A 26,646-nucleotide genomic window follows, 5' to 3' on the forward strand; every position below is an offset into this window, starting at 1 on the left:
TCAGAGGTCAGATAAATCCAATCATTTAGAGGAAAATACTTTATCAGGGAAAGCTAAACTATTAAATACATATTTAATACAGACTATTAAATACATAGGCACATGGATGATAGTAAAATGAAAGGCATGTAGGTTAGCTTGATCTTAGAGTATGATAAACATCAAGGCACAACATCAAGGGCCAAAGGGCCTGTACCGTGCTGTACCGTTCTGTGTTCTATGTTCTATGCACAAATCCGAGACTCTATTGAACAGATTCTATACTTATTCAACACGTCCCCAGTTACAACTCCCCCATATCCTTACACTCCCTGCTTCACCCTCCCTCTCCCCACCCATCCTCACACCAAACCTGACCCTCGCCGCACTACAGGACACATGCCAGTTTCCACCCTGCCATGCCAGAGCTAAATCGACCCCATGTGCCAAATCCACCACCATCGCTAGATTTGAACCACTCCCTTCTGATATTCCATTACACTAACCCCGTGGAACATAATTTCACCCACCAACTAGGATAAACATTGCATCTCTTACCTTTCCACTTTAACTCTGCCACGCCAACCCACCTATCACCTTAGCTCCTATTCATCTGGCATCCTGCTGTTGGCACCCTACTCAGTTGGTATCTGACCTTACCACCCTCCTAACATCACACTTACATGATGTACGTGCCATTTGACAGCAGTTGTCAAGGTACTTGCCTGGACCCTTTACCTTTCAGAATGCAGCAGCTGATTGCTGTGAGAACAGAAATGGCCTGCCCTCCTCTGACAGTTTCGCACAGGGAAAGGATTTTCAGGCACCGAAAGAGCCCAGGTTGGAATCTTTTCTCCAAAAAGCAGAGCTCCTTACTTCCATTTAAAAAAGGAGAGGGTTGACAATGTGCATGAGATTTCCAATCCTCTGACAATCTGGCCCATTGTAGACCATGACACAAAATCAACAGGGAACTTTTGCGTTTCTGTGTGACTTTGTGCAGGGAGCAACCTTCAGAGTGGCTTGGTGCCCTGGAAGCAGCCATTTTAAATCAAATCCTGAAGCCGCTTTGCAAATTTACCCACAATGCTGTGGCTGGAATACTACTGCTGTTCTGCTACTCCAATGCACTTTGTAGAATAGAATAGGATAGAATAGAAATTTATTGTCATGTGTACTTTTACATGCAAATACAATGAAACATTTTATAAGCTGCCCCACCATGGCACCTACATCAATGACAGACGTCAGAGATAACAATAAAAAATGGTATGATCTGCCTGTATAGCACACAAAACAACACTTCTCATTGTATCTCGGTACATGTGACAACAATATATAATACTCAAAAATGGAACCAAAGTCAATGGTGATGGGGCCAGTGAATGTTAGTGTGAGCTGCACCACCTGATACAGAAGCATTGTATGGAGGACCTGTCCTCGGATACTTGGAGCCAATGCAATGCTGTCCTTAAGCTGTAACCCAGAAAGTGCAGAGAAGATTGCTCCCAGGTTGCTCACTTGAGGTAACCATTCAAGAACATTTTAATGCATCACACATTCAGCTGAGCAACTTGCACACAACAAATCTTTTTTAAAAGAATGGAAATTGATTAATGTTATGATTCCTATTAAAAAAGATAAGGTGTTATTTCTCAGAAAGTAAGACACTAAATCCGGTAAAGAAGCGATGGGATCTAGGAGAACAAATCCACATTTCACAAAAACAAAGTGGTTACACAGATTCTCTTTGAATTATATCTTATTCATTTTCTCTTATTCTTAAATGATCAAAATGGGGCCAGATTAAGGAAACAAGTGAAAGCCTTTCATTGCATTTTAGTGTATTGTGTTGTAAAATACATGTGACAATAAAAATCATTCATTCATAACAATCATTCATTTATTCATAATAAGGCCTTTGAAAGTAAACCACCCAGGACTTATTTGTGAGGGACAAAACTGGAAAGAAGTGAAATTAAGGTACACCATTATTGGAGCACCATGTTCAGCTCTGGCCATCATTTTATAAGTAAAATTACTGCAATTCATAGGAGGGAGACTGGTGGCGGGTTAACCTGAGGGTCACCACATCTCAGGTAAGCAGTGAGGTTAAGAAGGCAGGACTGTTATTGTAGCCTCAGGCATTGCAGAAATTGAACCCGTACTGTTGGCGTCACTCCAGCACCATACTCTTGATTCTGATCTCTAGCATCTGCAGTCCTCACTTTCTCCTCGTTGATCTCAACCCTATGGTGAAGTTTCTTTCAAGGATGCCTCCCTTGAAGAAGTTCTCCTCTCTCTCCAAGATCTCAATTAGTCCCTCTCTCACTGCACCCCTCAGGTCATCTCCTCTGCGGCACCACCTTCTTGACCTGTCAAACGTCTTTCCCAACTATCTGCTCCACCCTCCCGTCTGACCTAACACCTTCACCCTCACCTTCATCTACCTATTGCGCTCCCAGCTACCTTCCCCGCTCCCCCCCAGCCCCACCCTCCTCCCATTTATCTCTCAGCACCCCAAACCCACAAGCCTCATTCCTGATGAAGGGCTTATGCCCGAAACGTCAATTCTCCTGCTCCTTGGACACTGCCTGATCTGCTGCGCTTTTCCAGCGCCAGACTCTCGACTCTGATCTCCAGCATCTGCAGTCCTCACTTTCTCCCATCTGGCACCACTCACCAACCTTCCTGCCAACTGACCTGTTCCCTCCAGAAACCCAGGAGATTGAGCAAAGGAAAAAAAAAATAGCAGATTGATATCAGAAATGGAGGTTAGCATTTATCAGGGAAAGGGTGAACAGGTTAATTCTCTTTTCCATTGAAAAGAAACGTCTGAGGGGGCAACCCAAATAAGATCTTTAAAATTGTATAAGGTGTAGATAACGTAGCCACAGCGGGACCATTTTGCAAGTGGGGGACGGTCAAAATGAGAGGCCATCACGATAAGAAAGTGTCACTTTAAAACCAAAAGGGAGTTCAGAAGAAATGTATTTGTCCAGTGAGTGGTGAGGATGCAAAAGCTGCTCCCACTGGGAGTGATTGAATCAAATAGTATTGCTGCATTTAAGGAAGGCTAGACAAACATATCAGAGAGATGCAAACAGCAGGTTCTTCTGATAGCATGAGGACAAGAAGTGGCTCAAATGCAGCATCAACACTGAATTGTTGAGCTACGAGGCCAGCTCATCTGCTATACTTCGACAGAATAATAGGTTAGTGTATTCAGAAATTTATGAAAGCATATAGTTAACGGAAACTCACACAACATGGGGATTCTTACTTCAGCATTCTATTTTAAATAACCAGCAGGTCCCCAGTGGTATGGCCCATAGTTAGGCCGTGATGATTAGCTGCTTTTGATAGAGTGGTATTTAAACTAGCTTTTAATGACTTCTGCTCAAATACTGCATGTGAGGAAGTGATCTAAATAGGTATGGCCAGGTCATTGCAACTGCTTTGGAGACTCCTGAGATCAATTAGGAAACAGTAACTGCAGCTTTGAAGTTGCTGGCTCTGGGTTAGAAGTTACACGCTGATCATTTCTCTGCAATAAAGCGTAACACTTTGAAATGCAACAAACAGACATGGTAGCATTGTAGTTATGTGGCTGCTGATAATTCAAAGCTGCAGGGCAGAGTTTTACCCTCTGGGTCAGGGCAATTATAGAGGACACATTCAATCTCGAAGCTAGAGGCCCAACAGGAGACCATAGGGCTCAGAGGAAGTGAAGTCTGCAATACAGTACAGAGAGAGAGAGAGAGAGAAAGAGAGCGAGGGAAAAGGCACCAATTCACCAACTTTACAAACTTTTGAATGCAAAAAGGAATTGGCAGTCAGGTCACCATTGTGGGTTGCTTGTATCATTAGATATGGCCAAGTAGGTAAGGAGGCTCTTTAAATCTGTCTGGACAACTGGCCCTAACTGTCCATTAGGTAAAAACATGACTGCAGATGCTGGAAACCAGATTCTGGATCAGTGGTGCTGGAAGAGCACAGCAATTCAGGCAGCATCCGAGGACAGGCAAAATCCGAGGACAGGCAAAATCGACGTTTCGGGCAAAAGCCCTTCATCAGGAATAAAGGCAGAGAGCCTGAAGCGTGGAGAGATAAGCTAGAGGAGGGTGGGGAGAAAGTAACATAGAGTACAATAGGTCAGTGGGGGAGAAGATGAAGGTGATAGTCAGCCGGAGAAGGTGGAGTGGATAGGTGGAAAAGGAGCTGGGCAGGTCAGACAAGTCCGGACAAGACAAGGGGACAGTGTTGAGCTGGAGGTTAGAAACTGGGATGAGGTGGGGGAAGGGGAAATGAGGAAGCTGTTGAAGTCCATATTGATGCCCTGGGATTGAAGTGTTCCGAGGCAGAAGATGAGGCGTTCTTCTTCCATGCGTCTGGTGGTGAGGGAGCAGCGGTGGAGGAGGCCCAGCACCTCCATATCCTCAGCAGAGTGGGAGGGGGAGTTGAAATGTTGAGCCACTGGGCGATTTGGTTGATTGGTGCGGGTGTCTCAGATGTTCCCTAAAGCGCTCTGCGCGGTGGCAGGGGAAAGTGCCAGGATGGGAGGGTGGATCGTAGGGGGGGCGTGAACCTGACCAGGTAGTCACGGAGGGAACGGTCTTTGCGGAAGGCAGAGAGGGGTGGGGAGGGAAATATATCCCTGGTGGTGGGGTCTGTTTGGAGGTGGCGGAAATGTCGGCGGATGATTTGGTTTATGCCTGTCGATTTTGCCTGTCCTCGTATTTTGCCTGTCCTCGGATGCTGCCTGAATTGCTGTGCTCTTCCAGCACCTAACTGTCCATTACCAGGAGATTTAGGAGTTATTTATGAGTTATTTATTATATATACCTAGGAAGATACAATGAAGAGTATTTTGTCACCACAAAAAGGATAAAAAGAAATTACATAAACAGAGTTTATGCTCTGTACGAGCGGTCTCAAACACAGTTCCAGAGCTTCTGCAAGGTCTCTGCAAGGTGTCCCAGGCGTCAAGGCACTTTAGGCCTATATCAACCAAGGTTTATCTCCCCTCTCCCGCAATTGTCACATTCCCGAAGGGGGTTGGGAGCGAGCATTTCCTTTCAAATCCACAGAATGAATGCATGGAGCCTTGATAAAAGCAAAAGCCCACTCTTTGCAAACAGCAGCTGGAATATCACTGGGGTCAGAGGCCTCATAGTTTTGCATTGGTTTCATGACATGCTGCTGCAGCTCTCCCACTGACGATGGTCTAGCCAGGGAATCTAGCACAGGGCACTGGGGTTAGTGTGGACAGTATCAGCATCTTCAGTGGATTTACCATTTAGCTGTTGTTGGGCCACCAGCATCAACTGCCTCCAGACCGGGGAGGAGATGAACAAATAATAAAGTTGTTTATAAGTCGTAATGCCATCATAAAGTGGAACAAAAACAACAGAGGACAGGCTAACTGGAATCTTCCTCCTGTTGGGTAGTGTGAAATACTCCAGCTTCTCAGGGTCAGTGTACTGCTGGTCCTAATGTAGATACAACAGCTAAATTCAAGAGTTGAGATAAGAGTGAGTGCTCTTGACATCATATCGCAATTACCTGACTGCGGAGTGGCCCAGGCAAAATCGAAGTCAATTGAATGTACTAGTTGGATTCAAGCCAGATCAAAACAAGATGGCTGTGGGTTCTTGTGGCACAGTGGTAGTATCCCTATCTCTGAACCAAGAGATCTGGGTTCAAGTCTCACCTATCTCTGAGATGCACAATAGAATCTCTGAGGTTGATTTGAAAATATCTATAATGTAAAAAATATGAAGATGGTTGTGATTGATGGAGATCAAACTTGCAGCCTCAGGACATTGCTGCATGATGGCCCCAAGGCAATGTCCTAGACCTAACTATGTTCAGCTGCTTTGTCACCCACTGTTTTCCATTAGAAATGAATTGGCCGTTGATGCTCACATAGTACTCAGGGTCAGTCACAATTCCTCAGATGCTGACAGTCTGTGCCTCCATTCTGAAAGGTTGTGGACAACAAACAGGCTTGATTTGAAAAGTAGCACATAGTGTCACATCATATAACTGTCAGACAATGTCCAATTCAAGCAAAACAGAATCTAACCTCCTCTCTTTGGCATTCAATGGCCTCACCATCATCAAATCCCCAGCCATTAATAACACAAGTCACCATTGACCAGAATCTTTTAACTAAATGAGCAGTATTAACAGTGGAGCTATGAGAGAAGATCAGCAATGAGACATTTGAGGAACTGTCTCCCCAAAGCCTGTTCACCATCAATAAGGCACAAGCCAGAACTGTGTTGGGGTACTCTCCACTAACCAGGATGAGTACAGTTCCAACAACACTCAAGGAGTCAAACACTGTCCAGGACAAAACAATGACTTGTAATCACTCCCCACCTTCAAAGGAATTACCCCCCCAACAACAAGATGCACTGCAGCAGCTCACCAATGCTTCATGAAGATCACCTTCAAGTGACATCCTTCGCTTAAGGTATAAGGCGAGAAAGTTCCTCTCTAACTCTCAGACAATCTCAATCTGAAAAATATCTCACCAATCCTTTACTGTCACTGGGACAAAATCCTGAAACATCAGACCTCTGAGGGGAACTTGCACAGGTGTGTTGGAGAAAGCAGGAGCCTTCCTTCATTACTCTATGAGTATCTTTTTATCTCCTGATAGATTCTGCCCTGTCAGACTATAAAAAAATGCAAAGTACAAAAGCATATATTTTACATACAAATACATATTACTGTTCAATGCTATATCCTGATGGGAACTGATTTCAGCATTTTATAATAAATAAAACTTGTGCAATTAACTGCAAATTCCTGCAGACAAATTTTTGGTTAAATTTGTCACAAAACTTTTATGCCTAATTCATTTCTGACAAGAAAGGGATGATTGATTTTCTGGAATATTAAGACACCGATTTTATTCAATCTAAGTATCTTAATCTCTCTATATATTTAACAGAGAGAGAGAGAGGGAGCTCCAGATGTGATCAATTTCACTGTCCATGTTCATTTAAAATTATTTATTTTATTTAAAGAAGATAACTGAAATTTGTCTATTTTATGAAAATCAGACAAGCGCATTCTGAAGTCTTGACTTTCAGGATGCAAGTCAATATTTAGACCTCAACATTGTTTGAAGAAAGCTAATTTTCAAATTTTGAACCTGGCAGTCAATTTTCCCCAGAACTTATTGCTAGAATTGCCTTGGGTTCTGATCAATGTCATATCAACTGTTCACTGTTGTCTGCGGTCAGAATTCAGCTGCCTGAGGCAGAGAGATAAACCAATGATGCAGTTGCCAGATGGCAAGATAGAATGTGTGAACATCAGTGATCTTTTGACAGTATGTAGAAAGCTAAATATGAATAAGGACCTTCCCTCTTTTGTTCCTGACAAGCCTGGCAATTACACAATGTCCCTAAATGAAACTGGACCAGTACAGTACATCAGATATTGCTGCCCTCTCAAGATGATTTGTTGTACAGAGCTGAAAAGAGATCTAAATTTCACCCAGAGCTCGATGCATGCCAATTTTAATATCCGGAATTTATGTTAAGTATTAAAGCTAGAAACACATGACTCATGGCTCAGTCATATCATACTTGGGCCTAGATGACATATCCATCAATTTTATTTCAAATTTCTAATCATGATATTTTTAATACAATAGTCAGTTACTCTTGTCGGACAAAGAAAATAGCACAAAGTGTTAGATCACCCTTTGCAATATCCATTAATTAACCTTCTCAGCACTGTCAGCAAGATAACTGATCCACAAGCTGTCAAGCAGTGGGATTTATGAGATACAACCAGTTGTGATAGCTTATCTGAGTTTTAAGGTGCAAAAGCATGTTGACTGGTTTTTCAAAAAATCTTAAAATCGCACTTAATTTTCAACCACTGAAAATCCATTTGCAAAAATTGTTCATATCTCCAAATGGAAGATTGAGAACTGAAAGGAAACAGATAAATTCAATACGTAAAATAGATAATGCAGAAATAAAAGTAATGAAAACAGGATAGAGCGAGAATGATAAAAATGTGGATAGTAAACAAAGAGGCCGCATATGGGAGTGAGTAAGAAATCAAACATTTTTGATATGATATAAACCTCCTTTCTTCATATCTATTTTCATTCTTCAGAGTGAGTGTTTCTTTACTGAAGGGGTTCCTGATATTGGAAAATGTTATTTGCATTTCCTGTGTCAATATTGAAAACATATGAAATTATCACACATCTCAGAGTATAGGTCGATCTCTGCAACTTTGGAATATCCTCTCCAAAAAGATGGGTCGTCCTATAGCCTCAGTATACATTGTGAACTATCTACACTCATGTAGGCGGTTGCCATTTTGAAATGTGAAAAGCTTTTGCTTGTCAGTCAAGTGCTCTCTGCTCTGTGCAGGCATCTTGCAAACTATTGCACATTTTCTTGGTTCTACAGCCAATGCCGCCTCAGTTATCCCATGCACCAAATTTCTCTACAGAAAAACTGAGGCCAATTCCAAAGACAACGCAGCCCTAAACGTGCAATTATTAGTGAACAAATGAGGAAATGTGTGTCAACTTATACACCAATTACCAGCCTAAATATCCACTTTGGTGCCAAAACAATGGGGTTGTCTTATAGACCAGGTCGACTTATCCAATGCAATCTACAGTAGCTAGATAATGGAGACTGGAGACTTCTTGGAGTTGCTGGACTCGAAATTAGTTGTGGATGTAAGCATGAATGAGGAGTTTTGAAATAACCACCATTACACACCCTGCTGGACAGTCAGTTCCATCAGTTAGCTCAGTGGATTGGATTCAAAACGTGTGGCGCTGGAAAAGCACAGCTGGTTAAGCAATATCTGAGGAGCAGGAGAGTCGATGTTTTGAACATAAGCTCTTTATCAGGAAACAGGCATTTGCATCTGCAGTCCCCCCTTTCTCCTCAGTGGATTGGATGGCTGCTCTGTAATGCAGAATAATGCCAACAGCAAAGGTTCAATACCCACACAGGCAGAGGTTACCATGACGTCTTATCTTCTCAACCTCACCCATCATTTGAGGTGTGGTGTAGTTATCTTGCCAACAGTGCTTAGAAGGTTAATTAGCGAATATTGCAGAAGGTTATCTCCCATTTTGTGCTTTGTCCAACAAGAGTAACAGACTATTTTATTGAAAATATCATGATCAGAACTTTGAAATAAAATTGATGGATACGTCATCTAGGCCCAAGTGTGAGTCATGTGTTTTTAGCTTTGTGACTTAACTTAAACTCTTTACTAGTCATCTCTCTCTCTAATGAGAGAGCAGTTCTCTGATCCTCTGGGATTATGGTGATTTCGTTTGCTTCAGGCATTTAAATATAATGTGTGACGTATAAAATTCAGCCCGTTTCACAATCATGCCAAGTCATACTCCTAATCACAAGGGTTAGGATAATTTTAAAAAGAGAAAAGCAGAATCCACCATTAAATGATTCCAATATTTCAAAGAGTGAAGGAGAATTTCAGATAATTTAAAGTTAAGAGTGGGACAAACTGGCTATTGTTATTTTATAGATATTCACTGTCATAAACATACAGTTTCTTGACTGAGGACATTAAAGCATTTTGCAACATTCATGAATCCTCAAGGATTGGTACCTTTATTGAATGGTTTAATCTTGTTTTGTAGGTATTATTTTTACAACCGTGCCGTCAAGTCAGGTAGAGGGATGACACTGAAGCCTTCCTTTGACTGTAGCATGAACTTTTCTTCTGTAAAGCTAAATGGAAATTATGCTAATCTCCAAGTAAATAGTAGTCTAGTTGCTGGGTGAGGGGAACTACTTTCATATTGACAACCAAACTGTCCAAATTCTTAATCCTTCTGAAAATGGGTCTATTTTAAACAAAGCTGCCACTAGTTGACAAAATGCCAACAGAACCTCATTCAGAAAGAGGGTTAAAAGCAAAATCAAAAGGTTTATGTTTGTGCTGTGATGAACCCAGGGACCTGGAAATTGTTCTGAAGGCAGCTTCTGAACAACAGATTGGAATTGTATTGGCAAGCCTGGATATAACTGAGTGAGTCTGAATTTGCGATCACTACTGGACTGAATTCATTGATTTTAACTTTAAGCTCTATTGAAGTGAAAGTGACTGGACAGCCATCTGTGGTGTTCAGGATGGATGATGAATGAGAGGAAAAGCATCATCCAAATTGAACAATATATTCCTGAGATTATTGCTGGGTAGAGGCAGGAGAATGATGGGTCATCTTTTGTGGGGAACATTGGGACTTCAAAGCAAAGAGTGTGTAAGCAATCAGGGCGAGGAGCTAAGTAATAGCACTGCCCTTTAACAGAAGCATAAGAAACAGAGGGACACCAACTTAAGGCAAAAGGATCAATGGCAGGCAAGACTTTTATTAAAAACAGAGTTAGTCGTTAGGATCTAGAATATCCTGTCTAAGCATTTGTGAAGGCAAATTCCATCAAGACCTTCAATGCAGAATTCCATCATTATCTGAAGAAAAAAGATTGACAGAGCCATAGTTTGAGCTGAGTTGCTCATCTAAAGAGCGAACACAAGCAGGCCCCATTCAATTTGCCTCCTTCAATGTTGTATTCATTCCGCGATTCTACATCTGCTGAAGCACAGGGGGATTTGTTTGTTCAGTGAATAGAGGGGCTTTTCTGAGGTCACACTCATGACTGTAGGATGGCATGTTGCCTACCTGGTACTACGGTCAGAGATGTTCCCTCACTGAGGGAACAAGGGTCAAGGATGCCACTGAGTGGGATGTGATTCAGCTGCTGAGGTCTTAGGTAGGAAAGGGAATGTGGTCCTGCAATCAGAAATTAGGGAACAAGGTAGAAAATTAGAACACAGGACCTCAAAGGTAGTGATCTCCAGATTACTCTCAGTGTTACAAATTTGTACAAAATTAGGAGGATATGGCAGATGAATGTTTGGCTGGGGAAATCGTGGCGAGGGAAGGTTTTAGATCTCTGGGACACTGGAGTTGGCATCTAGTCAAGCTGAACAGGTTGTACATGAACAAAAGTGGGACTTAGTTTCTTATAGGGTGCTTTGTTAGTGTTGTTCATTTAAAGTAACTTGTGGAAATCAAGACAGAATAATCAGAGAAGAACATCTTGGTGCACAGAATACTTAGAGTCATAGAGATGTATATCACGGAAACAGACACTTCAGTCCAACCCGTCCATGCCAACCAGATAGCCCAATCCAATCTAGTTCCAATTGCCAGCACCCAACCCAATCCCTCCAAAACCTTCCTATTCATATACTCATCCAGAAGCCTTTTAAATATTGCAATCGTACTAGCCACCACCACTTCCTCTGGCAGCCCATTCCATACATGTACCACCCTCTGCGTGAAAAAATTGCTCCTTAGGTCTCTTTTATATCTTTCCCCTCTCACCCTAAACCTAAATCCTCTAGTTCTGGACTCCACCGCCCCAGGGAAAATACTTCGTCTATTTACCTTATCCATGCCCGTCATGATTTTATAAACCTTTGTAAGATCACTCTTCATCCTCCAACACTGCAGGGAAAACAGCCCTAGCCTATTCAACCTCTCCCTATAGCTCAAATCCTGGCAACATCCTTGTAAATTGTTTCTGAACGATTATTATAGAGTATAGGAAGTCAATTGATGAAGTTGGAGTAAATGATAAAGTAATAAAGTCTAAATCAGACTTTCTGTGCATGTAAGTGAGTGCGTGGAGTATAGTTAATAAGAATGGAGAGTTACAAACACTGATTGTCAAGTGGGAATGTGATGTTGTGGCAACATCAAACTTGGCTCAAGGAAATGCAAGCCTCGGTATTAAATATTCCTGGGCACAAGGTGTTCAGGAAAGATAGTAAAAGAGGAGGGCTAGAAATATTGATTAAGGAGAGCATTGCAGTGTTGGAGAAAGAGGATATCCCAGAGGATTCAAGGACGATGTAGACGAAAGCTTAGGAACAAAAAGCACATAATTACATTGCTCAGTGTAGTCTATAGGCCACCAGCTAATGGGAAGAAGGTTCAGAAATAAATCAGCAGGGAAATTTCAGCAAGATGAAAACATTACACAGTAGTTACAGTGAAGCTCTTTAATTATCTGCACTAGACGGTGATATTGGTAGCATCAAGGGTGGAAAGGTTGCGTTCAGAAAAATTTTCAACGACATGACTTGTCGAGTCCAACAAGAAAGGATGCATTGTTGAACCTGGACCTTGGTCATGAGATAAGCCAAATAGATCAACTGTCAGTGAGGGAACATTTTTGATAATAATAATCATTGCAAGACAAAAGGACAAAAGGCAATCTAGAGAAGAATAATTAAATGGGTGGTAGCCGACTTCAATGTGGCATGGATGGAGCTGGGCCAGATTGACTGGAATAAAACTTTGGCAAGTGAAAAAGGTTGCTGAACAATGGGCTCTCTTCAAAAGTAATTGCTTGGGGCATAGTCAAGGTATATTCCCTTAAAAGACAAAGAAGCAACAATAGATCCAGAGACCTGGATGAAAAACATGATATAAATTAAGACACAGAAGAAAATTTGTGTTAATGACAGGTTTCAGCTTGAAAATACAATTGAGAGCAAAAATGAATACAGAAATTTCAGTGATAAAAAAAGCATATTAGAAAAGCAAAGAGGGTTTATGAGAAAAAGGCTGGCAGCCAACATAAAGAGGAAACCCAAAGTCTTCTAAAAGTATGTAAGAAATAAAATGATGATAAGAGGAGGAGTTAGGACTAAAATGAAATTAACACATGGAGAAGGGGGGGCATGGCTAAGGTATTAAATTAACACATGGAGAAGGGGGGGGGGCATGGCTGAGGTATTAAATTAACACATGGAGAAGGGGGGGGGGGGTATGGCTAAGGTATTAAATTAATACTTTGCATCTGTCTTTACCATAAGGATGGATATTGCCCAGCTCTGGTGAAGCAGAAACTCTGACATGTGAATTAATGAGGAAAAGGTCTTTAAGAAGTACAAACATTACACCTTTGTTCAAAAATGTTTGTAAAGGTAAGTCATGTAATTACATACCAGTTATTTCAAGTTCTGTAATATGCTGGGGACAAATGACAAGAAATTTGGAAGCACTGTAAACTATAATGGCAGCATAGAATTCCAAAAGGATATGTACATATTGCAGTGGGCAGATAGGCAGTAGATCAAGTTCAGCATGGAGAAGCGGAAGGTGGTAATTCTTGGTTGGAAGAAGAGGGCCAGAGAATGTAAAATGAAGTGTATAATTCTTATGTAGCAAAGGTAGCTGGATGTGCAGATGTGTATCAATCATTGAAGGTGGTAGGACAGGTGAAAGACAGTTAATAAGGCGAATAGTTAATGAGGCTTACAGTATCTCGGACTTTATTAATAAGTGGATAGAGTACAAAAGCAGTGATGTTGAATTCATACAAAACGCTTTTTAGGCTTCAGCTGAGTACTGTTTGCAGAATTGGCTGCCACACTACAGTAAAGATGTGAATGAATTAGGAAGAACGCAGAAGAAATTTACAAGAATAGTTCCAAGGGAATTGCAGTAATAAGAATACACTGGAGACGCTGAGGCTCTTAAAGTCCTAGAGTTATAGAGATGTACAGCATGGAAACAGACCCTTCGGTCCAACTCATCCATGCCGACCAGATATCCTAAACTAATCTAATCCTATTTGCCAGCACTTGGCCCTCTCAACCTTTCCTATTCATATACCCATCCAGATGCCTTTTAAATGTTGTAATTGTACCAGCCTCTACCACTTCCTCTGGCAGCTCATTCCATACACACACCACCTTCTGCATGAAAAAGTTGTCCCTTAGGTCCCTTTTACATTTTTCTCCTCTCGCCTGAAACGTATGCCCTCTAGTTCTGGGCTCCCCCGTCCTAGGGAAAAGACCTTGTCTATTTATCCCATCCATGCCCTTCATTTTATAAACCTCTATAAGGCCACCCCCTCAGCTTCTGACATTCCAGCAGCGCCTATTCAGCAGCGCAAACCCTCCAATCCTGGCAACATCCTTGTAAATCTTTTCTGAACCCTTTCAAATTTCACAACATCCTTCCTACAGGAAGGAGATCAGAGGGGAAGGCTCAGAGGAGATCTGATAGTAATGCCCAAAATCATGAGTGGTTTGGTTAGACAAGATCATGGTTTCCAGTGGTAAAAGGATCAAGAATGAGACGGCATAGTAAATATAAAAATCTTGCTCAAAAAATGGGAGGCTTGGGTCGAGAATGCACTACTTGGAAAATGGGGGAGGCAGTTCCAACTGGATAATCATTTGAACGGAACAATGCCCATGAGAACATGGAAAAAGCAAGAGAGCAGCTCTCAGTCATAACACTCATTACAAGAGCCAATGCAAATACTTTGGGCCAAATGGTTTCCTTCTTCACCGTAATACTTCTGTGAAGAGCAACATTGCCCTGCACAGCATATAAGCAGCAGAAATCATGAGCTGAAAAAACTAACTCACAGAGAGTACACACAGAGTTTGATGAAATGACATTATTACTTATAACACCACATAAAAATGATTAATTACCACCACTTTCACGCCTTGCTCATTGTTGTGTCCCAACTGTCAACTTACGCTTTCAGGATTTCATGGTCAATATCAAAACATAACAGGACCATTGGGTGGATTTGCAATGGGTGGAATAGTCAAAGCACTTTTCGGTGTTGGAGAGTTGATGGGGAAGGTGGGAATGGGGATTGATCTAGTGGTAGAAGCAAACCACAGGATTTTATTTGGTACATTTCACACCTAGTGAACCTTTGCAATATTATGGATTCTGAGCCTCCGTGGATGTGGGTGGACTGACAATGGATATCTCATCTTTATCCACTGCTCCCCCTTCTTCTCTTTGATTGAAAATAGTATGAACAGTTATCTTGTTTAACCAGCCCTCTCATGATGTTGAACATTTCTACTAGATGTCCTCTGAGCCTTTCTCTCTCCAAGGAGAAGAGTCACAACTTCTCTAATGTATCCTCAGATCTGCAATCTCCTCTTTCACTCTCTTCCACTTAGAATCTTCTGCCCTTCCTGAGTCTCTGTACTACCTTAGTAACAAAGCATCATGACAGTTTCCAGGTTGTTGTAGACCTACATGGACTTCCACAACTGACTCCAAGAGCTGCTGACCAATTGAATAGCTTCCTGCTCTGTGGAACTAATAGCGCCACTGGGAGCAGCAGTGTGACTGCTAGAACTGCAGCAGTCCTCAAGAGAAATGACTCTGCAATGGAGCCAGACCTCAAGCTTAATGCATGGTTTCAATAGGGCCGGGCTAGCAGACTGTGCCGTCGGATATTGGGGTATAGGGGAGTTGAGGAGAAGGGGTGTTAGCGGGGCAAGGTGGTGCTTGAGGGCATTTAATGTGCAGGGTGAGAACAGGAGGGAAAGTGTAGAAAAATGTTTCCATTTGGAACACAGGCCCAAAAAGAAGATAATCAGCAACTTTGGAAACCCAAAATAGGGCTCAAAAATACACATATGCATGTCTAAATGAGACATATAGCAGTAACATGAGAAGACTTGATTGCAATTTTAATTTTATTTGAGTAAAAAGCAATACAATGACACATTTACCTCATTAACAGTGTCTTACAAATTGACTAATTTTAGTAGAAAAAGCAACTATTGATCTGTATTATTGAGCAGTCTGAATCACTTGATGATATTGATATTGGTGGGCCTCGGTCATCTGCACATTTAGATGAATTAAATCTGTTTCTGGGCAATAGCAAGATGGACCCAACTAAGCACAGACATTCCAATAATGATTCCCTGCATCTTAAAGACCTGATGCCTGGTCAAAAAATTGTCCTCTTCCTCCATGAGGAGAGATTGATGTTCCAGTGATAAATGACACCTCTGACATTTGCTCAATACAGCGGGCTGGCTTTGTTCTGTGGTGGCTCAAAGTGACATGAACATGGAAACCCAAGGCTCCCTTCACCATCAAAACCGTTGGAGCTCTGCAGCCATTGTAGTCTAAAGGCACAGTTCAAGGAGAAAGTGCAATGCTGACACTGCTTAGAGTAAAGCTGCTTGTATAATGGCATCTGTCTTTAATCTCTTCTCCAGGAACTCCGTTTTGTCCATCAAGATGCTGACCGCATGAGAAGTCACCAATATGAGATAGCTCTTGTTGCAATCAAAATGGCAGGATTACTGCACGGTGGAGAAACCAGATGCTGGGAGTATGGGAGGCCGCAGTGTGGACCGGGGAATCAAGAAAACTAAATGGAAAAGGCAAGAGCTAAACTAATGTGGTCAGCAGCAGCACAGAGCAAAGAAGCCAAAACAAAACCTCAATGGGAAGCAGTCCAATACAGTTCAATGGTCCAACGCTCAAACAACCTGCAAGAGCTCTTCCAAGACAAATTCTACCTCAACAATTTCTGGACTAAAGCACAAACTAAAATTCAACCAACAGATTCTGTCAATTAAAAAAAATTAATTGTCATTGAGAAAAACTGGAAATAGATGCAGAAGAAATATGGAATGAAGTGGTATGCAACTTGCAACCAAGAGGAGAAAAGGCAGTTTATGCCATTTTTAAGGTAGTGAATAATATAATTGTTCATTAAACCAGTTGTGAATATCAATCACTGCCTGGCTTTGCTTCCAATCCATCCATTCTAATTCTGTGCAGACTTGATTGAGGACTCATACTTAGAAGTTTATTTGAACCACAGTAAATACAAGAAACCCTTTCCTCATCTCAATCAAGTTAGCTACTGTGACAAATAAAAAAAAACTTTGAAGATATACACTGATATTAAAAAGAATAGAATGACTCAGTTCAAAGGACTAAAAATCTAAAAATGATTTATGTTTATCTCTAAACATTTTAATACACTGATAAAAGTTAAGCCTTGCTAATGTTTCTCTGCAACATTTATGTGTTGCTGCACATATTTCATTGTAGCAATAAATCTGCAGATAGTTTATTTCACTTTAGGAAGTTTAGGAACCCTGAACATTAGTTCATAGGAGGCACAGAGCTGCTGTATATAAAAGCTGCTGACCCCAGCAAACAGGAACAAACATGGGTCCAAATTTAACTCCCTGAAAGTGGACGGGTTATGAATGAGTTAAAACCTCTCAGAAGGTGTTCCACAGATTTGAAGTCTGGAAAGGACTGAGTTAGAATAGGACACAATACAAACCATCTGGATTTCAATGCTGCATTCCAAAACTTATTCATTTTCTAAATCAATACAGGAGACTATCACTGAGAATGAAAAACATGCAAATAAAATTATATTCCTCTGAAGGCTGCCACACTCCTCTATTAATGCACAACCCTTTCTAATTCCAGCAGAATTAATGCATCTGTCTTGAAGAAATATTTTTGGCTGGATTACAGATCACTTATAGCTGAGTGCAAGAGTAACATCACAACACTTTAGCAATAAAAATAATTGACTGAGAAGCATAGATATAAAATAACGTGTATATCATCTGATGTGTCAGCTTGCAACTCCCCAACTCTTTCCAACATTTAGATTCACATACTTTCAGAAGCAGAGTTCCAGCGAATCAGGAATGAGATTCTGTCCATGGCTCATTAACAGATCGGCGATTTATGTTATGCATTGCTTGATGTCTTTTTCAATCAAAAATGCCAGGGAGTTCACACACTTCAACTTGTGCTGTTGCCTTAGTTTTAAAACCACCAACATATTTCCGATTCAAATCAAAACAATTGTTAAATTAATGTAAATGCAGATCTATTCCAATCAGGTTGATCATGGGTCAGAGGCCAACCTTTCTCAATCTTTTCGGGTTGGTATGACTACCCAGTGAGAGTTGAGTCCCTTACCTGTTGCACAATTGTTGTTAGTTCCAGACACAGCTGAACGATGTTATTTTTCAGAAGTGAGTATTCAGTCACACTAACGAAAGGAGACCTAAAAACACAAAGAACATTTATTCAAAGATTACACAAGATAGTCTTGATTTCATGTATTAAAATAATAGGATCCTAACCAGCAAGTAATTCTAATGCACAATGATATAGTATCCCTTAAACAAATAAATTACAAGTAACATCACAATTCATAGAATCAAAGAACCTTACAGCACAGGAAGAAGCCATTTGAGTCCATCATGCCTGAGCTAGCTTTTCAGAAGTGCCGTCATGCTTTTACCCATAACCCTACATGTTCCTCATGCTCAAGTACCTGTCCATTTTTTTTGTTACTTATATAATCAGCTTTCACCACCTTTCCAGATTCAACATTCTAGATCCTACTACTCTTGAGTAAAAACATTTTCCAAGGTATTTGTATCTTTCCTTCAGAACAGTACTCACAATTTTCCACAGAAGTTCAGTCATGCATTCAGTCAGAGTCTCTTTGCTTTTGTATACCAGTGCTCAGTTTACAAACTTAAGTAACCCACTCGCCTCAACAACCATCCTCCCAACATGACACTTGCTACTTGAAACTTACCATTTTCAAGGAATTGTGCAAATAGACACAGAGATTTCTGTTCATCTACACTTGTCAAAATCATACCATTTATAGCACTGTCTTTCTATATTAATCCTTCCAAAGTATATCACTTCACCTATTTCCACACTGAACTCCTTATATCATGCTAAATCCCATTCCCCTATCCTTCCTACAATATCCTGAATTAGATGGCTCAGTGGTTAGCACTGCTGCTTCACAGTGCCAGGGACCCAGGTTAGATTCCAGCCTTGGGCAACTGTCTGTATGGAGTTTGCACATTCTCTCCATGTCTTCATGGGTTTCCTCTGGATGCTCCAGTTTCCTCCCACAGTCCAAAGATGTGTAGGTCAGGTGAATTGGCCAAGCTAAATTGCCCATAGTGTTCAGAGATGTGGAGGTTAGGTGCATCAGTCAGGGCTAAATTAAGGGGAATGGTCTGGGTGGGTTACTCTTCAGAGGGTTGATGTGGATGTGTTGGGCTGAAGAGCCTATTTCCCACCTGTAGGGATTCTATTCTATGACGAGCTAACATTGAGTTTTGTACTCTCAGCTCACTTAATATTCTTAGTCCCTAAACCAGAGTTTTCAAAAATTGCAGAAAAGGCATTACCCCATGAATATCACAACAGCAAACTAACTCTCTCCGTCCTCACCAATTTGCAAACCAGTTATCCAGCACCCTCTGTAATTGCTGCTACACCAACAAATGTTCCATTTATATTGCAACTTTATCATCACAACGCACTTATTCATTTAAGTGAATAGTGAGCCACATAGAAGATATTAGAATGGTGAACACACATTGTCAAATATGCACGTTTGAAGTAGTGTGTTAACAGAGAGATAAAAGTGGAGAGGCAGATAGCGTTCCTGAGCTTTGCACCTGCAAAACTGAAGATACAGCCATAAGTGGTGTGATAGATATTAGGATGTGCAAGAGCTCAGACTTGGCAAAAGTACAGAGATGTGAAAAAGATGTAGCCCTACTGTTTCTCTCATAACTCCAATGCTCCATTGTGAAAGTGGATGGGTTACCCAAATCAAGGGACCCAGAGGAAGGAGCTTCAACCTTTGAAATGTCCAGTAGCTTTGTGGTTCTTACACTTTGACTGGGTGAGGCGATGGTTGCAGTTAGGATAAGTTACTGAACATGGCACTATGGTACTGGAAGACATTTAACAGTGGAAGTAAGAAAGAATGTAGTGGCAGTAAGGGATAGTATACTGAGGGGCATTGACATCATTCTCCACAGAAAGGAGCATGAGGCAAGAGCCTTAGGAATTGCTGCAAGTGTCAGGTTTCAGGATATCTATCCAGCGCTGGAGAGAAATCATCCTGTCTTTGTGGCCCATGTAGGTGCCAATGACAAAGACAGGTTAAAGAAGAATGAGGATCTAAGCACCAAATTAAGAAGCAGAATTTCAAAGGTCTCTGTATTACTATTAACTGAGCCACATACGAATTAGGACAGGGTAAGTTGTCAGAGTGATGAATGCATGGTTCAAAGCTGGGTGTGGGAGAACTGAGTTCAGGTTTGTCAGACACTGGAGCAAAATGGATACTATAATGATAGAACTGTGTCCACCTGAATCGTGCTGGGGCCAACCAAATCAGTAGGGAATTAGAGAGGATTTTAAACTGAACAGTGCGTTTCCTCACCCAGTACTTAAAGTTGGGCAAGGAGTTGACAAGTTAGAGATTGTGACTGAGTCAAAACAGGTTGTGTTGAGTTGGAGCTTGGCGTCATCAGTGTGTGTGTGGAACTGATATTATGGGATAATGTCACCATGGGGACATGAAATCAGAGGGAGAGAAGGAGAGGTTTTTGCAGCAACAGCATAGGGTCAGGTAGAGACTCCCCACCAATGACTGGATAGATATGAATAGAACCCCTAAGTGAAGGCAGTCCCAGCCAGTGCAACAACACAGGAGAAGCATCAGAGGAGAACAGTGTTGAACAGTCCATGTTAAGAGCTGCAGACAGGTACAGAAGGATGGGAAAGTACAACTTACCGCAGTCACAGTTGCCTGTTGTATGATTTGCAGCTTGACAAACACTGTTTCAGGATTGGGGCAGGGACAGAACCCTCATTGGAGGGATTCAATTTTGAAAAAATGGCCATGGATTTGGAAAGTAACAAGATGTTTCAGGACTTTGGAAGGATGGGAGGTAGGGGGGTGTGCAGTGGGGTGCTGGTGGGGCCGGGGGGGTGGGGGTGGGGGGGGCAATGATAACAATGATTCAACATTCTGAGAGATGGACATACATTCAATGATTATTGTTAAATCAGTAACGTCTCAGCTAGTTACCTGTCTAGCCAGGCCAATAAGTTCTTGGCAGCACCAATGAGGTCAACCACCGAGGTAAGGAAGTCATTCGGTAACCTTCTGGAAGCCCTGCCATCGTAATGGCCGCTCCTCCGTCTGCCCGTTATGAAATTCTGTAGGTTTTTGGCTGAAGCGTTCAGCTTGTGGGAAAGCGTTCTGAGGTTCTCAGTCTCCAAACCATAGTTCTGTAAGAGTTAAAAAAACCCATCAGTGTTAACAGATGGTGCATCATGAGGCTTACTGTAAATTTTAGTCTGTATGGGAGTCAAGCTCTGAAAGAAAGAAGGAAAGGGAGGACCTCCATTTACAATGGCCTTTGCAGGATGCCGCAATGTAATCAATTACAGCCAGTGATCCACTTTCATTTAGGTAGAAGTCCAAGCAGGTGTAACACCCCATGCAGCATTCTCTCAACTGCACTGAAGTGTCTGCCTTGACTACCTGTCGAAGAGCCTGAAGTGGGATATGGACTAATGACCTACTAAAGGATGTAGGAATGGTGCCATCAGGTTTTAAGTTTGCTCATGTTAGGTATTTATCTTACTTTTGGCTTAATCCTGTTATGGACCAGACCATAACCCACAAAACATAATAAGAAGGTAGCATAGACCCTAACATTTTTTATTTTGAAGGTAAATGTGAGATTCTGTGATCCAGATGTAAATCGATTGGTCAAACTACTCGACATTAAGCTCAACACAAATCATTCAAACTCTATAGTTAACATGCAACAGAAGAGAAAAGAGCTTGGAATAACTTAACTCGGTTTGAAAGCTTAACAGTATAACAGATACAGTAATTGTTACTAATTAACTGTTCCAATATAATAACATCCCACAAACACATCCTTGGCAAAAAGGCTAAATCAGAAAATAGATTGTCTCTCATACAGTTCTCCAGTCCAGGAGGAAGGAACATCAAAAGATAATTCCGAGAGAAAAATCCAGAAAGAAAATTTGGTGGCCAGGAGAGATTCACTGCCTTCCAACCCTGCTGAGACCCCAACATCAACTGCTGAAATCTAACTAAAAATCTTGGATCTGTGAGAGCTCAACCACACCCATTCAGGCTGTTTCTATTGTTTCAATTTTTAAGAAAAAAACCAAGACCTCATAAGTTGTTTATCTTCTCATAGACTGCTCGCTACTTGTCCCCCAAACTCCCTCAAAAATAAACACACCTCTTAAAACCACAGCGTCATCACAATTCTCTCACACCTACATTTTGCTGTTCTTTCAAATAACGGCGCATTGACAATGTTACAAATAATGATCCCTTTGAAAGTGAAGGACACACACCAGAGATAATAGAGAAAAGCTGATACTTTATGCAACATATATTTAGGGCTGGTTTTCTCCTGTAAATGGGAGTTGGTCAGGAATAGGAGAGAGCAGATTAGAGTTTCTATTCAACAATAAAATGCAAATAAACAGTTGTGAAAGACAGACTGACTCCTGCCTTGGTAAACTGATGACTAGCAGTGTAACATGCACTTTCAGTGATTGCCAAAGATTCTCAATCCTCTTTAGCGCTGTGCTTGGGATCATTTCTATGGGTCTCTGGCTGTGGCTTCCTGCTGCATTTCCTGAAACTCAGCTGATGTAATCGATACTGTCTTCAAACAGGAGTCAGACCTGGAGAGTAAGCCTGGGGGGTAAAAATGCCTCACATCAGCAAGCTAAGGTATACTTGATGCTTGCCTCACCAAACCCAAATTCAAATCATGTCCTGAGTTATAATCAGCTTCACATTTTAACAACTAGGTGGTCCTTCTGGCTTGCTAAGAGCATTACTTTCCCCTCTCGAAGGGAACTTTAAGTGAGATCATGCAATATAATTATGAAACGTATAGGGCATTTTGCATTAAGAGGGGTTGTGACTGTGATAATCCAGTCCACTGTTTCTTAAAATTAGAGTTTAAGGAGGATAGATTATTAAATCCAATGCCCCTAACATAACAGACTCTCTCACTTCGAAAGAATTAAAATAACCCTCAAATATTCACTTGAGTTCCCAAAAAGTTGATATAGTAAACAATCACAACTGCTTTCTAATGTGATATTATGACCCCTCCATCAGAGTTCTCTTGATGTACACAATGCCATTCCCTTACAGTCATTAATCTCACAGGAGTGCTCCCAGGTAGTTGGATTGTGACTCTTAGATTTGTCAATGTTCTGAATGTGTAATGCAGTATAGCTCTCTCTCGGGATACGTCCAGTAGCTTCCAGTATGAGGACTGAGAATGGCAGTTGCTCTCAAAACACAAGCAGGGAAGGGGATGGTTGCACAGATGTTGCAGTTACGTAGCAAGGAGAACTTGTCCTCTTCCAATGTGAATTTTGCTTCCTCTGTTCTGTCTGCACTGCATCAATGACCAAAGCAAATACCACATGGAGTCTGGTGGTTGTAGTTAAATCAATTTGAATTATTACCAGACACAGCACATTCAGATAGAGGCTATTTATTTTGCAGAATGTTTTGCTGGCTGGCTTTTTAACTTGATTTGCCCTGTAATAATTAACTTAATTGGTGTGCAATCAAACTGCAGCATTCCATTACAGACCAATTTAATAATACAATGCAGATCAGTGGTAATTACCATGTTGGTGAAGTGCCAGTTGTGTATTGTCAAATAACACAACTGTACACTGGCAATCCATGATGAGAATAAGGGCTCTGTTGTTTCTTCCCTTTGTGGACCACACTGCAGTGGGAATTAGGATGCTTCAAGATGCTACATTTGAAGTCTCCATTGATGTGTATAACAGTAGCTGAGCCAGGTGCCCACGGAGAGGATCGATTCACAAGTCAGAGTGAACAGCACCAAAAACAGCCCTTCTGAAGCTCCAGGCATTCGGAGGGGGGTTGGGGCCAATCTGGGTTAAAATGGTGCAAGTCTGTGTTGGTACAGTTCTTTGTAGCTGTCCCTCCAACCAGGCTGCAGGCAGGAGGTAGTTTTGCATTGATAATCAGCAGCCAGCTTTATAGAGATCAAATCTCTGTCAGGTCTGGGGCTGTCAGAGCTGGAGGAGCCATGATTCATGGTGTAAGGCTATCAATTCAAAAATACCCACCTGGAATGCCTTTTTAAGATTAGTTCACAGAATGTTGGCATTTCTGGCTTGGTCAGTATTTCTTTCCAATGTCTACTTGCCCTTAAGAAGGCGGTGGTGAATTTTCTTCTTGAACTGCTGCAGTCCATGTGATGTAGGTACAATGCTATTAGGGAGGGAATTCCAGGATTTTGACCCAGCAACAGTGAAGGAACGACGATATATTTCCAGGTCAGGATGGTGAGTAACATGAAAGGGAACTTGCAGGTGGTGGTGTTCCCATATGTCTGCTGCCCTTGTCCTTATAAATAGTAGAAGCCATGGGTTTATCAGGTAATGTGGAAGGAGCCTGGGTGGATTACTGCAGTGTATCTTACATACTGGTACACTCAATGCAATTGTGCATCAATGATGGAGGGAGTTGAAGGGAGTGAATGTTTAAGGTGTTGGATAGGGTGTCAATCTAGTGAGTTGCTTTGTCCTGAATGGTGCTGAGCTTCTTCAGTGTGGTTGGAACTGCATTTATCCCAGATAAGTCAGGAACATCTATCACACTCCTGACTTGTGCCTTGTAGAAAGCAGACAGACGCTGGGGAGTCAGGAGATGAGTTACTCACTGTAGGATTCCTAGCATCTGACCTGCTCTTGTATTTATGTGGCTAGTCCAGGTCAGATTCTGGTTAATCGTAACCCCAGGATATTGATTGTGTGGGATTCAATGTTGGCAATGCCAGTGAATGCCAAGGTTAGAGACTCTGTTGGATGTCAAGAAGCAATGGTTCAATTTTTGGAAATGGCCAATGCCTGACATTTATTTACCACCTATCAGCAGTAGCCTAAATATTGGTCAGGTCTTGCTGCATTTGGACATGGATTTCATCAGCATCTGATGAATCACAAATTGTAATGAACTTTGCGCAACCACCAGCAAAACATTTTCATTTCAGACCTTATGCTGAAGCAGTGAGCTAATGTTTTGTACATAATGGTGAGGAACTCCTGCAGTGATGTTCTGGGACTGAGATGATTCACCAACAAACAACTTTCTTTGAGCTAAATGGAACTCCGACCAGCAGAGAGTCCACCCCTCAATTTCCATTGACTCCATTCTGCTCAGTCTCCTTGATGCACACTCCGTCAAAAGATGCCTTCATGTTAAGGGCAATCCTACCTGTCCTCTGATGCATTAAATATCTCTGAGCTATTGTGAATAAAAGGCAATGTACACCATAGTCTTATCTGACCATAGAGTGCTCTCTCATTCAAGAGAGATGACTAATTATGGTTCAACCTAAGATTCAGGCAAGGAGAGAATTCATAGCAACTTCAGTCAGTGTGAGAATTGAACCCACACAGTTAGCCTCACTCCAAATCACAAAGTAGCCATCCAGCTAACTGAGCTAACCAGATCCTCAGTTTGCAACCCATTTTTCAGGCTGGGACCCATTTTTTAGCCTGATGTCAGGATTCCAAATCCCACAGTGAGAGTCAGCCCGTAGATTCAAAATGAACTCTGCCACCTAATTTTCAAGCTTTTATATCTTCCACCTGATGACAGAGGGTGGATAGAGTGTAACTGGTCTAACTTATGTTGGGTGCTTCCCCTAGGAAGCCGGTGGGGGGGAGGTGGCAGAGGTACAATGGATGGAAGGCTGGTTTGCGTGATGGACTGGGCAGTGTTCACGATTCTCTGTAGTTTCTTGTGGTCACGGGAAGATTAGTTGCCATACAACACTGTGATGCATCCGGATAAGATGCTTTCTATGATGCATCTATAAAAATTTGTTAAGAGTCTTTGTGGACATTTCCAAATTTCTTCACGATTCTCTGTAGTTTCTTGTGGTCACGGGAAGACTAGTGATACATCCGGATAAGATGCTTTCTATGATGCATCTATAAAAATTTGTTAAGAGTCTTTGTGGACATTTCCAAATTTCCTTAGCCTCCTCAGGAAGTAGAGGCGTTGTTGTCCTTCCTTGACCACCATGTTGACATGGATGGACAAGGACAGATTGTTGATGATCATCACTCACTTGACGCTCTTGACCATCTCCACCTCAGTACCATTGGTACAGACAGGGGTGTGCCCTCCACTCTGCTTCCTGAAGTCAATGACCAGTTCTTTAATTTTGCTGATGTTAATGAGAGATTGACGTCTTTACACCTTGCCGTTAAGCATTCAATCTCTTTCCTTTACTCTGTCTTGTCATTGTTTGAGATCTGACCTCCTACAGTGGTGTTGTCAGTGAATGTGTAAATGGAGTTGGGACAGAATTTGGCCAGATGGTCATGAGTGCATAAGGAGTACAGTAAGGGGCTGAGTACACAGCCTTGCAAGGCACCAATGTTGAGGATTGTGGTGGAGGAGGTGTTGTTGCCTATCCTTACTGATTGCTGTCTGCAGGTCAGGAAGTTGAGGATCCAGTTACAGAATGGGAGCTAGGCCTCAAAGTTTGGAGATGAGTTTGTTTAGAATTATAGTGTTGAAGATGGAACTGTAGTCAAAAAGTAGGAGCCTGACATAGGTATTCTTGTTATCCAGATATTCCAGGCTAGGGAAGTGTAGGGCCAGAGGGATGGCATCTACTGTGGATCTGTTTTGCCAGTAGGCAAATTGGGAAGGAGCAAAGCAGTCTGGTAGGCTGGAGTTGATGTGTGCCTTGACTAACATCCTGAAGCACTCCAAATCCACTACTATCCATAGTCCTTCTTAGTCACTTATGGACTTCATGCTAAAACCTTACCCTCAGGTTCACTAATACTGAAGAATTTCATCTTTCATCGAAATTCATTTCATCCCC

The 26,646-nt window shown here is 41.7% G+C and overlaps 1 protein-coding gene across 2 annotated transcripts in view; it reads right to left on the reverse strand.

The window, feature by feature from the left end:
* The window catches only part of si:ch211-26b3.4 (connector enhancer of kinase suppressor of ras 2), a 576,848-nt gene that overhangs the window by 366,102 nt on the left and 184,100 nt on the right, over positions 1–26,646 (reverse strand). For both annotated transcript variants that reach the window (XM_043704404.1, XM_043704405.1), the window contains exons 3-4: positions 20,772–20,974; positions 17,828–17,915 (exon numbers count right to left, since the gene is read on the reverse strand). In XM_043704404.1, the coding sequence (XP_043560339.1) occupies positions 17,828–17,915; positions 20,772–20,974 (291 nt within the window). The remainder of the gene's footprint in view (positions 1–17,827; positions 17,916–20,771; positions 20,975–26,646) is intronic.

Source organism: Chiloscyllium plagiosum, chromosome 15 (assembly GCF_004010195.1).
Source record: "Chiloscyllium plagiosum isolate BGI_BamShark_2017 chromosome 15, ASM401019v2, whole genome shotgun sequence".
NCBI classification, from domain to species: domain Eukaryota; kingdom Metazoa; phylum Chordata; class Chondrichthyes; order Orectolobiformes; family Hemiscylliidae; genus Chiloscyllium; species Chiloscyllium plagiosum.